This window comes from Astatotilapia calliptera, chromosome 13, assembly GCF_900246225.1.
Source record: "Astatotilapia calliptera chromosome 13, fAstCal1.2, whole genome shotgun sequence".
NCBI classification, from domain to species: Eukaryota; Metazoa; Chordata; class Actinopteri; order Cichliformes; family Cichlidae; genus Astatotilapia; species Astatotilapia calliptera.
The window spans coordinates 9,996,495-10,009,513 of record NC_039314.1 but is presented as its reverse complement, the minus strand read 5'-3'; the positions used below and the strand labels follow the sequence as shown (position 1 = coordinate 10,009,513).

The 13,019-nt window shown below is 40.5% G+C and overlaps 1 protein-coding gene across 2 annotated transcripts in view; it reads right to left on the bottom strand.

The window, feature by feature from the left end:
* Positions 1–7,306: 7,306 nt before the first annotated feature.
* The window catches only part of tacc2 (transforming, acidic coiled-coil containing protein 2), a 47,433-nt gene continuing 41,720 nt past the window's right edge, over positions 7,307–13,019 (bottom strand). Inside the window, exons 17-25 of one of the 2 annotated variants that reach the window (XM_026191111.1) lie at positions 12,760–12,789; positions 11,988–12,128; positions 11,814–11,890; positions 10,818–10,861; positions 10,209–10,217; positions 9,308–9,468; positions 9,105–9,211; positions 8,298–8,418; positions 7,307–8,210 (exon numbers count right to left, since the gene is read on the bottom strand). In XM_026191111.1, the coding sequence (XP_026046896.1) occupies positions 8,145–8,210; positions 8,298–8,418; positions 9,105–9,211; positions 9,308–9,468; positions 10,209–10,217; positions 10,818–10,861; positions 11,814–11,890; positions 11,988–12,128; positions 12,760–12,789 (756 nt within the window). In that variant the 3' untranslated portion in view covers positions 7,307–8,144. The remainder of the gene's footprint in view (positions 8,211–8,297; positions 8,419–9,104; positions 9,212–9,307; positions 9,469–10,208; positions 10,218–10,817; positions 10,862–11,813; positions 11,891–11,987; positions 12,129–12,759; positions 12,790–13,019) is intronic. The other variant, XM_026191112.1, reaches the window with a different exon arrangement.

Genomic DNA, 13,019 nt, shown 5'->3' with positions numbered 1-13,019 from the left:
CTGGCCACCACCATATAAAAGGATTATATGGCTTTTCAGTGTGTGAGTAGCATTCTTTCATCATATTTCACACAGCTCAGCCATGAGATTGAGAGGTAAGGCTAATAATATAACAACACACCAGTGGCGTGAACTCTTAGTGCTGCATTTGTACGTGACACACTACATTGACATTCATGGTTGTATTGGTATGTGAAGCCTGAAAGATGCACGGAGTAATACCTTGACAGATGATTGGTAAAAACTTACTCTAGTTCTTTTTTTCCTGCACTTTCAAAAAATTATAGGGTTTGCATGGAACCAGGATGAGTAACATGAGAAATTCAAAATTCAAATGCTATTTCTTCCCCTTCAATGCAGGAAAAATATATATATATCTGCCTGTTATTTCAGCACTTCCCTTAGGATCTACTTATTGGCTTAGTGAAATCCATTGAAAGACACATTCACTTGAGTACTTTTTAATAGATTCAGTGGAACACGGTGAATATAATCCACACAGTCATATCTAGCAGATAAATAAGGTAAATCAAAGTGAAATGGTAACAAGGATGGCATGGAATATGGAATTTGGCAGTGTTATTTGGCAGTCGGATACATGCGGGCTTGATTGAGTCGTCTACTTAAAAAAGCAGTGGGAAAATGGAAGAAAACAGCAGTAAGTAGGTAAGTCCAGGCAGCTGGTTGGCGAAGCTTGTTACGTTGCAGTCATTGCTGTAGCAGCAGTGAACTCTGACACCTGGTGCCCTGTAGCCCTGACTGTTGGCCTGGCTGCAGAAGGACTTGTAAGAGCATGACTTCATCACGCCACCTAACAAACAGAAAATGAAGCCAGTTACTCTCATTTAGAAGCTGTCCGCCATCGTCCAATCAATATAAGTCGATGCTAAATTGTTGCTTTAAGAAACTCTCCTGGCTAGTCTTGCTTTCAGCGATTTCTTTGTTGTTGTTGTTTTCATCACAGCAGACCATTGAAACACTTAATGCAGGTTTAAACACAGCATTAGAGTAAACAACTCCCAGCTGAAATATTACAAGTTGCAGGTTTAATGCTAAACCTACCACCTTTTAAGAATTTAGTCCAAATGATTTTTATTGATTATAAAATATTAAAATAAAAATATCATATCTACAGCCAAAAAAATTTTTAAAAAAAGATCTGCTGGCTGAGATTTGGTAAATCTGTCTTGGTGCCATGAACACATGGTGTCCTAATTAAGGACATTCATTGAGTAGGAGTAGCAAATCTCTTCATTCCCTTAAAAGCCTCAGACCCCCTGCTGCCCGAGATGTGTCTACAGAGAGCAGGCTGTCGTCTATTTAACACACAAAAAAGACACACACGCACATATACAAGAGAAACAAATGGAGTTTTTTGGTGGAAGGTTGGAATTAAACTAGTAAAAAGAAAGGCTACTACGCTGTCACTGTTGGACTCACTGTCATGGCCCACCACTACAGCACAGGCATCAGAGTAGCCAGGACAAGCTTTGGAGCCTTGTCGGTTGCAGTCATCGTTATTGGAGCCCATGCATGTATAACATCGTATAGTCTCACCTGAAAGGGAACAGAGCGCTACTATATAAGAAAGAGTCAGCTGTACATGCATATCTTGTCAGGGTGAAAAACCTCTACAGCATAGGACACAAATGTTTGCTTTAGATAACTGAAGATGATTGCATGGGATAGTGCCAACAAGTGTCCGAAGCTTAGATATTTCTAATTCATATTTACACAGGATCTATAGGTTGGCAAGTGCATGAAGGGCTTATAAATGTGTGACTTTCCCTGGGTCCAGAGGGAATATGAAGAGAAACAGCACAAATTAATTAACTTCCTTCATATGAATTTTCCCAAATCAACCAAAGTGTTTCACCAGTGCCCACACATTTAAAAAAAATACATCTTTCTAAACTTTAGCTAATGCCTCAGAGCCCACTTCAGCACATAAAACACTTAAATATCTTTCTAAAGCTCTCCCGAGGAGGGAGCTGTTATTTGAAAACTAACTGACCTTTGAAATACTTAAAGGCTTCCTTTTGAAACTCTCCATCCATCTCCTAAATTCCAGACAAACTTAAGGCTGCTTCCTAAGAGGATCAGAACTGGAGTCACCAAAAGCTTCAAACATATGCAGCAGCATATCTCCTGTACTGGCCATCAAAATAACCTCCTTCAACTCCGGATAGGTCTGTCATCATTAAGTTTTGATAGAAACAGATATTAAAAAGAGAAGTTTTTTCCATATATACAACAAGATGTGGCATTTTTTTAAATGAAACCAGCTAAATTATCTAATAACTTACCAAAACCTAACCACAAATAAACAGCGAAGCTACAAAAGCACGTGTGAAACAAAGAAATTGCATAATCGGCCCGTTTTCTGCACATGTGCTCTCACGTATACTGAGTTGGTATATAAATACTTTCTGTTGTTTGCAGTTGGCCCCAATCTATCCCCGCGGCATTGTCGCTCTACACACATGCTGTAAGTATTAGCCTCCAGGCCTATTAAGAGATTATTTGCAGGGAGTGCGTGCTTCTTGGGTGTATAGTGGAGAGTGATGGACTGAAGCGACACGAAACCCATCAGAATCACTGCAGACAGCAATTAGTGAACATGACATAAATAAAGTATAAGGTCAGTAAAAGGACTTAATGTTTAATGATCCTACTGAAGTTATGAAACATGTCAGGTTTTTCCCAAGAAATAACTGTAGGTCCATCATGTCCAGCATCTACGCTCCTTAAGTCAGAATGTACAGTGGAGCCATTCATTTTAGTTATTTGTTTAACACGGTCTTACTCTTCAGGAACACATTAAATACACTAAACGCTAAACACAAACTATTATTTATAATGCAAGGGTTGAAACGTACAGTATCTGAAAGGAGGCGAGATGAAATGAAAGATGGACAAACAGTTAACCAGCAAACAGAGGTGCATAAAGAAGAAAAAGTTCTTACAGGTGGTTGCTAGCAGGACCAGGGAAAACAGAAGCAGCAGACAATAGTGGACAGCTCTCATGGCGCTGATGGTCCTCACTTGTCCCGACTACACAATGAAAAGCAGGTTGTTTGCTCCTAAAGCCCCCTGAGCTTAATCTGAGCTATCAGATGAGCTGATATTCCTTCCTGTACTAGCCAGGAGATTACTAGCCCCTCAACTGGGGCCCACCACTCTGTCTTAAACAACAACAGTTGCTTCTGCAGCCTGGATGGACAGAGGACACATAATGGATTTCATTCTGACTCTCTCGCATTAACAGTTTGCTGAGGCCACACCCATCCTGAGTTTGGCTCTTTGCTTTCTTGTCCCTGCTGGTTGTCGTGCCAAAGTACTTACGTATGGCAGGTGTTGGGTAGGGGCAACAACAAAAAGAGAAAAAAATCTCCCGGATCAAGAGAAAACAAGCAAAAAAGCGACATAATAAACACAACACCATTGCATTAATCCAGCTAAGTGTAAATAACAGTAAATACTAAATAATGAACGTTGTTGTGCAACACGCAGGACTGACAGCGCTCAATGTGCTTTGAGGTAGCAGCCAAGAAAGGTGTAGTTTGTGTCAGAACAGTGAACACCTGTGTGTACACCTGCGTGCACACCTGTGTGGATGAGCGTGCTTGTATTCAAAAGGTTTCTCCATGTAATGATCTGCTAGAGGGTGTAGGGAGCCATAGGCCTGTCCCCCAGGGCATGAAGCGCGCATGGAGGAGATCCAGGCCCCAGACATCCAGAGGACCCAGAGTGCGAGAGCCCAAGGAGGACCATCGGAGGTGCATCCTTGCCACCCTCCCGGTAAGAGCTGTGGAGAGCCCCAGACGAGGGGTCACCCAGCAGCCACAGAGAAGAAGCCAGGGGGGGCTGCAATGGTGTGCCCGCGGGCTCTGCCGGCAGCCAGCTGTGCCAGAGTGAAGAGTGGTAGTTCATCTTTGCCAGCAAAGCAAGGATTTGGTTCACAGCACTCATTAGACTGACCAATACTCAGAACAGTGGGAAAGTCCAAGTGAAGATCTAAGAAGGAGAATTGCAGATCTAGACAACCTTTGAAGGTCTCTTGGAGCCATTTCTAAGATAATCTTCCAAGATAATCAGTTCAAACAATTGTATCAAATTTTTTTTGGATGTATTTTCACTTTGTCAAAGTCTGGAAGAAGCCCCAAACTGTCACCCTCAGATAAGAAGAAGGATGTTCATGAACAACTGAAGAACAACGAAGGTTTGAGACTGTCATACAGTGGAAACTGCTGGGACACCTGCACCACTGCCCACAATTAGGTGAGTTTTCACCATGGATTTAAGAGGGTGTTGAACAATAAAAAAAGCCTTTGCTCCAAAATCAGCACCTTCAAGCTTGACTAAATTTTGGACAACTCAAATGCCTTCTGTCCGCAGTTTAGTTTTCCCCCATCATATATTCCTTTGTATTTATTTCTGGTTACTGGTGTAGATTGATTTATCTTTTGTTGAGTTGTTCTTCCTTCGCACAGTGTTTGGAGCTTTGCATAATTTTTCTTTAAACAAGATTCATTGGTTTCACTCAGTTTAGTGTTTAAGGTTTCGTCATAATTTCCACTTCCCTTGTGTTGTGGTTAACCTTAATCCTTAGGTTAGTTGTTCCTGTTAAGTTACTAACTGTTTTAAGTCGTCAACCACTTGTCTCGTGTGTTTAGTATTCAGGTTTACTTACCCCAGTCTCAGACCTGTGTTGTGCCCTGCAGTTCTTATCACTTCCTGGTGTGCTCGTTATTCCACCCTGTGATGTTTCTTGTTGGTTGTTTTTAAGTTCTAATGGTTTTCCCCTTCTCTATTTTTGGGATTTCGTGTTATTGCAGAACCCAAATTTGTCTATTTTATTTAATCAAAGCATAGTTAATCAACATGTCTTCACATACCTTTTACTGATTGCAAAAACAAACCCTGAGTTATATGTATCCCTCATTTTACATCTTTGAAAAATTAAAAGTTTCAAAAACAAGAAGTGCTGTGCAAGTGTATTTCATCATAATACTTTTTTTTTTTTTTTTTTTGCCTGGTCTAAACTCGCATTTCTCATGTGAGGAAAAAGCTGTTGCAGTTACAAATGAGCATCAAAAGAAAGTTGATTTAAGTGACTTTGACCAGAGCATGACTGCTCCTGCCATATTTGTCGGGTCTGAGCATTTCAGAAATTGTAGATCACCCACACGGCCGTCCCCAGAGTTTACAGAGAATGGTCCAAAAATGAGAAAATATCCTGTGAGCGAAACTTATTTGGTTGAAAGTGCCCTGTTGAGTCCATAGATCATATGAGAATGGCCACCATTGGTAAGTTTAAACCCATTTCAGGAGTGCTCAAGCACCACTAAAAATAACCATAACAGTAGCAATAGCATTACATGTTATTATTCTTTTTTTTTTTTTTACATCATCTGTGTGCTTCACTAGCAGTGACTTATCATTATTAGAGAAGATTTGTGGTGCTGCAGCAGAAAGAAGAAGATGAAGAGATAATTTCCTGACACAAGTATGCTCAAAACACAGGTTACTGAAACATTAGAAAGCAAAAGGGAAACTTCTTCTGATAACACAGGGTCACTGATGTGACTTTAAAAAGTGCCTGTTTGTATATATTTGCTCTCTAAATAGCACCCAAAACATTAGCTAACATCAGCTAGCTCACCAGAGATTATTAGCTAATTTTAGCTTTCTTAGTCTGCTGGCACTATCACTAGTTGCCAGGCAAGGAGCCGATATTTACTGTCTAGTTTCGTTAAAGTTGCCTATTCTGGTCGAATTAGGCTTCTGTGTTTGATTACAGTACAGCTTCAGATCCAGGTGAGAGCAACTTAGATGGATGTTCCTGTACATGGCCAGCAGCACCCCACATTCAGTTTGAGTGTAGTTCTAAACGTTATTGAGGTTATAAATTCGGTTTCACTTTTACTTTGACCTTTTGGATTACAACACAAAGACAGAGACAGGAAGAGAAGGAGACACAGCAAAATGAAACACAATGGACGTATGGACAGTGGATGCAGTTAAAGTCAAGGTAATAAGTCAAAGTGACGTCATCAAACACACATCCCCAGCCTGCAATTAGAATCATTTAACTTAAATTATTTTTATGGCAATTTATTGATAAATATAATATGTTTATATGTGATTTTAGGTGCAAAAGAGGAGCGTGAAGAGAGTGACGACTGAGAGAAGAACAAAGTGAGCAGATTGCCAGAAGTTAGGAGGAAAAACTAAAGTTTAGCAAAATTAAAATAAAAAAAAATGATGCCCTGTGATGAGCCTGCACAAAGCGAGGGTTTGTATAAACTGGAGAAGCTTGATATAAAAGCAGCTCTCTTACCAGCTTGCTTCTTGTCCAGCGTGCATGGAGTAGCATTGTGATTGTTATGTGTCTGCTGAATGCTACTACTTACTTAATTGCTTTATAATTTGGTGGACTGCCTCTAAATGGTTAAGAGGCTAAAACAATGTTGTGCATCTTTCACCTCTTCCCTGCTTTACTAATTTAAGTATTTTCTCAACTTTCTGGAAAGTTGTAATCAACATGATTGATACTGTGTCTCAGATTTGATAACTATGGGGTCCACAGTTATCAAATCTGTGAGTATTCAATCTGATTTATTCTTAAGCATTACAACAAGTCATTCAACTAATTCTTTTGAATTTGAAAGTAAATTTGTAAAGTGTACATGATTTGAATTGAAGTTCACTATAGTGAAAAGGGTTGGATATGTTTGCATGCAGCATATTCTAATAGTGTTAATTGCAGGGCACTGTATGCATGACATTATGATTGGGGGCTAGTCCTATTCCATGTGCTTTTTGTTTTTTTAGTTAATTTGGGGGAGGTTTGGTTTATGTTTCACGTATAACAGAGCTCACTGGGAATCCAAAATCTCTGCTGTGTCTGCTTACCTACCACCTTACTAAACACTCAAGCCTGACTACTTCACGCTTACCATGTAGATCATGTTTATGACCATGTTTATGAGCACAGTGTAAACTTCTTCTCCTGTTCCCAACATGATAATGTGCCATTTGTCCCTAAATGGCCTCCAGTCACTAGATCTAAATCAGTAGGGCACCTTTGGGATGTGGTGTTATTGGAAGCACATCATGGATGTGCAGCCACCAAATCTGAGGCAACTGTGTGATGTTGTCATGTCAATATGGGCCAAAATCTCTAAAGGGAAAGAAGGGGTACAACATGGTACTATTAAGATGGGTGGATATCACATAGAGGAATATAAAAGATGTAAAAATGGGGGGGAAATGAGAAAAAAGAACCAAATTAAACTCAGCATGCTGTATTGCCATCTTTTATTGCACTTTGTAAGCAGATGCTGTACAGTAGCTGTGCAGAGAAGTTATTCCTCAGTGTGACAAACAACCATTGCAGGACTAGGACAGGTTCATCCAAAATTAAATTACTTCTGGTCACAACTGAACACAGTCACAATTAGTTTGCTTTTTATCAAAATAAAATCCCAAAAATAAAGTTCCACAATTTCATCAAAAAAGCTATGACAAGTATGACAAATATCTACAATGTTATGTGAGGGGAGTGGCTGAAGACAACAGAATAACTATCAAAAATGCACAAGTCTTGTTGTTTCCTACAGTATATACAAACATTAACATTACAAGTTCTTCTTTATCTCTCACATGCAAGAATCTATAGTGATCGCTTGTATTCTCTTAGTGGTGCATCACCATTTTATGGATAACTCTAACAATCTGGTTCTCACCTTCAAAGTCTATCTTTCTCTTTATTAAGAGGAGACAATAACAGGAGTGGGTAAACAGTCTTCTCCCTCAGTGGCTGTCATGGCAACATCATAATAGATAATTTAACCCATAAACAATGCTTGCACTTTCTCATTATCATACACGCACTCGCGCACACAGGCATACTCATTAGTGATATGATAAAACTTGAAAGCAGACCCCCTGATACAGTACGATACACTGAAACATCAAAAATATACAGAGTAATTAGGAGGAAGCCAATCCTGTGGATGATGTATACACATGGTCAGTAGGAAATACAACCCCAAGACCACTTTGGTCTTAGAGGTCCATCAATTTGAGAAGGAGTGCTTCTCTTCATTTTCTGCTTGGCTTCATTGTGATGTGGCCTGCTAACTCTTCCCCATCTTAGCAATTAGTTCATCACAGATCTTTGTTAACTCCTCGATCTCTTTATTCTGTAAAACAGTTAGCAACAAAAAATTATACACTTGGATAACTTTAGAAAATTTTAATTTAATATCTTCTTATATCCTAAAACTGACCTTCTGCTCTAAAGTGCGTTCCAGAGAGTCCACCTTCATCTGCTCCTTCCTCAGACTGGCCTGAGAGGCAGCTTGCTCCTGCTTGGCCTTGGCCCGCACCTGAGCTATCTCTGCGTTGGCCCTGGAGGCACACAAATGATACAAGAAATCACCTCTTCGCAACTCACAAAAGCCTATAAAATCTAAAAAGCAAATAAAAGTCAACAAAGAGTTAATATGGATCATATGTAATCTATAGAAATATGTTTCGATACGAGCCACTGTAAATACTGGTTTAGCTTCAGCTAGCAATGTTAGCTAGACTCATTGCTAGCTAGCTAGCTAGACTTGTTTCCAATTACACTGACTCATATACAAACATAATTCAGCTCAGACAATAAGTTATGCTGTACACTTAAAGAACAGTTTTTGGTACAGGAAAGTACCAATGTTATGGAGACTCACTGCTAGCTAAACTTCAACACTGTTCTCAGTCCCACAAACGCTAGAAATCACATCACATATCGAGAAAAAATAAATAAATAAAATATGACTACAAAGAACTGAAATAAGCATTTAAACCAAAGTATTTGAAGTCAAAAATTTATATTGTTCATGAGCTTTTGTGCTCAGGAAGTAAGAAAAACTGAAATGCACATAGTGAAAAAATTAGCAGCTTTAAAAAGCACCAGCATTTACTTGCATTCACATAAGACACTGCATTACTGTACTACATTTACAGTGTAGATACAGTGTAGATAGTGTGGTGGCGAAAATAACACAGTTATTGCAGAAAATGTGACATAATAAGAATATGCACAGACTCACCGGTCTAGTTTCTCCTCTGCATGAATTTTCAGGGCTTGATATCGCTGTTCCTCCTTGCGAACCCTTGAAAGATACTCCTGAGCGCATTTCTTCAATACCTCTTCATTCTGTATGTGGGTGACACAAGGGGGCAAGTAAAAAAAATCTGAGATGACCAACCGAGATGTTCATATTGATAAAAACCTGGGAATAAATTGTGTTACTTTGCGAAAGCCCTCCAGCACATCTTTCATCTTCTCATAACGACGGAAGAGATCGGCAAGAGACTTCTCCACAGAGTTAAGGTCGGCCAGTGCCTGGTCCTTCTCCATGATGAGCTGCTGGATGGTGTGATGGGAAAGAGATTTCTCTTTCTGGTCATCCTCTGATGGACACACATAGAGAGGATGCAGATAAAGAGTCTACTAGGTGAAGAAACTGCTGTTATGGGTAAAAATACTGTTAAAAGACCCCAATCAGCACACAAACACACACACACAAAAGACTTCTCTGACATTTTTCACAATATATCTAAATGTATTTGTGGTAGTATGATTCAACAAGATGTTTTACTGCACTATATGAGGATTTCTGATAAACCAGTGTAGCATGCAAAACACAAAAAGCTGAACAATGAGAAAAGAAAAACAGAGGAGAAACATCAGAGTGGCCTCAAGACCTTTCAGTGTTAAATATCAATGTGCCTACACTATTTCAGCCTACAAATATCCCTTTCATTTCCCATCGATGAGCAACTCGGTTAACTCACCAAATCTGCATGAATGACTTCACAGCCATCGCCAGTCATGGGTGAAGTGCACGTGTTCATGTACAGATTTACAGTGTGTATTACATCTGACTGAATATGTATAATATTGTACTTTACATGAACAATAACAACAACAAAGTCATTTTTTAAAACTCATTAGATTCAGTCCTGTCTCTCTTTTAAAAACTAGTCTCAGCCTACAGGGTGAAAGCCAAACCCCCCCCAAAAACCAAACAAATGAATGAATGGCTCTGAATGAGATGAAGAAATTGAGCACAGCTGCTCCCCTCTCTGATGGACGGATGGAGAGATGCGAGCTGACACAAACAAATGAAAGACAATTCCTCGTTACTCACCTGGCATGCCTGTCAGGGTTATCAAATAGTAAGGGGGGCAAAGATGGGAGCAGAACAGAAAAGAAGGGACTGTGTTAAGTCAAGCTGGGAGGGCAAGACACGTGACAGAGCCGAGTGTTAGACATTAGCAGAGGCAGACTGTTCCTGTGTGCGACAGTGCTTTAATGAGAGTAGGAAAAAGAAAAAGCCGGTCGCAGTGAAAGAAAAAAAAATCAAATCTTCGGGGACGTTCAAAGGTGGAAAGGAAGATGTGGGTGAGAGCAGGAATAATGCAGGAGTGTGAGCCTGCGGTGAAATTTAATGAGTCCAGAGAAGCTGAACAAGAGCGGGCAAAGGAGAGTGCTGTCCCCTCCACTGACATGAGGATTCAGTTCACGTCATTCAAATATGAAAGCAAACACAGAGAAAAGCGAAATTTTGCAAAGGACAGAAAAAAAATTCAAATAAGATTCAAATATCTGTGATCAGTAGCACTGGGTAAGGCCTCACAAGGACCTTATAGCAGATCAGTTTGCAAATGAACAAGAGTAAAATAAAGTGGAAGAGTACGGGAAACAAAAATAGCAGCTTTAAAATGAAATTTGCGTGCTTATGGTTACGTGAACTCACCTATCATCTGGGCAATCGTCTTCTCATACTCAGCTACAATTCTCCTGTGGATGAGAAGTTGCAAATCTTCAGTATATGTCACATAAAAAGTCAAAAAAGAAGACTCCTCACATCGAATACCAAGAAGTCTATTTTTTCCAAAAATTCCCATCTCTCCCTCTGACATGTGCAGCCCTGCACCACCCGCCTGTTGCTCGAACCCTTCCAGCAAACACCTGTAAGCTACTTATCGCCGTCCAGGTTTACAGTAAATGCGCCGTATTTAGAGGAAATGGAGAATTTGCTTTGAATTAGCTCCAAAATTTACTGCACAACTTTTCAAAATCAAATTGAATTTCTGTTGTTTGAAGTGTCTCGACACAACTGGTAGAAAAGCAACAGGACCCAGTACGAAGCTTCGTCTTTTTAAAAGCAAGTTTCCAGAGGTAAGAGGATAGATTAGCCATGCCTTCCCCTTAGCCTCTTAGCCTCTCCTTATCCAAAGTCTAATCATTCAAATGAAGTAAGCTCCGACTTATCCACACTAACTGAGCAGCAGACAGCTGACACCCGCCACCTGCTGACACACAGTAAAGTTTCTTTACTGTACATCTTTCCCAAAACCCCAATTGGAAGCTATGAATTTAACCTAGACTGATCATCATGAAACAAGTGTAGCTACTGCTAGTTACGAGCTCAGTTGAGCATAACCTAGGATATTTTCTCACATATAACTTTTTAACAGTAAAACCTCTACATTTACATCACATGATCTCCATCTATTTATCTCTACTCCTTGCCAACAGGACGAGGTGTTGATTTTTTTAAATGGCTATCCAGTCTCCCGTTAATCATGGCCTTGTCTGACACCTTAAGCGAGATAAACCGCTTGAGAGGTTCGGCGGTTGATAATGGGCGGAGTCCGAAACACAGCTAGGTGTTAGATTCATGCTTCAGTGTCTGCGTGTGGGATCCTGGTGTATGAAAGCGATAACAACCCAAGGTGTCTCTTCTTACCTCATCTCCACCACTTCCTGTCGACTGTCTTCATACTTCCTCTGCCACTCCAGCACTTCTTTCTCCTTTGTCACAATCTGAGGATGGAGACAAAATCATTTCATTAAATGTGAGATGCAGACTTAAAGGAACAAACAATGACTTACGGAGGAACAAGAAATATTTTCAGGGCACCTCCTCTCGTGCAATTCCCAAAGAGTGGTCCAGTTCTCTGGGCAAGTGGGGACTCTCCCCTTCGATGTAGCTGGCCGTGGTCCTGGAGTACAGCGAGTTCTTGGACACGCCACTCTCTAGTGAAGATGACACGTCTCTGTGCTGCTTCCGGAAAGCAAAGGAGAGGAGAGAAAGGAACGCAAACATAACCTGTTACCAACGAGGCTGTGGCAACCGCAGGACACCCTCGCCCTCAGGGTCACTCGCACATTCTGGACTGAACCAAACTGCTAGGCAGCGTCAAACTATATCAAAATGTGCCACACAGCAAAAACAATACAAAATGAGGCAAGCCAGGGATGTTCTTGAAGACTTGGTCAGCTGCTACATGATTGGATGAAACAGTCTTCATTGCCACAGTATTAGCCGTGTTATTGGCTGATGCTGGCCCCAGCCGAGCAGTCCTGGTCAACTGCTCATTGAAAGAGCTTGAATGTGATTGGGTCCAAGCAAGACAGAGGGGAAGGTGGGCAGCAGCTGATAGTATACAGGAGAGGGAGGTTAGGGGGGGGCAGATTGGGCAGCAAGGGATAGATATGTTAGTCTAATGTTAAAGCATGTTAGAGCATAGTTAACAGGTCTTACCCGTTGTTCCTAGAATCACAGGATTTAACTCATTTTTTTACAGCTACAGAGACTGTAATGTGATGAGGGCTAAGGTGAATCAGAAAATCTTCAGGGTTAATCATTAGAAAGAGTCAGACTTTGGATCTAAAGTATAGACACTACAAACCCAAATGCATCTCCAAGTGTCCGTTGCAACCTATGACAAAATAAATAAAAGCCTCCTCACTTTATCATATTAAAATACAGTTGTTCTAGTACCACGTTTGGGTCCCTGAAAACTCTGAAAAGGATTTAGCTATCCTTGGTAGATAGGGATTACAGGAGGATTTGATGATGGGGGGTCACAGGAGACAAGGAGAGGTCTACCGCTACTTTGGAAAGAGTTAAGTGTTTGGTCCGGCTGTACAGCTAATTGCATTACTTCTC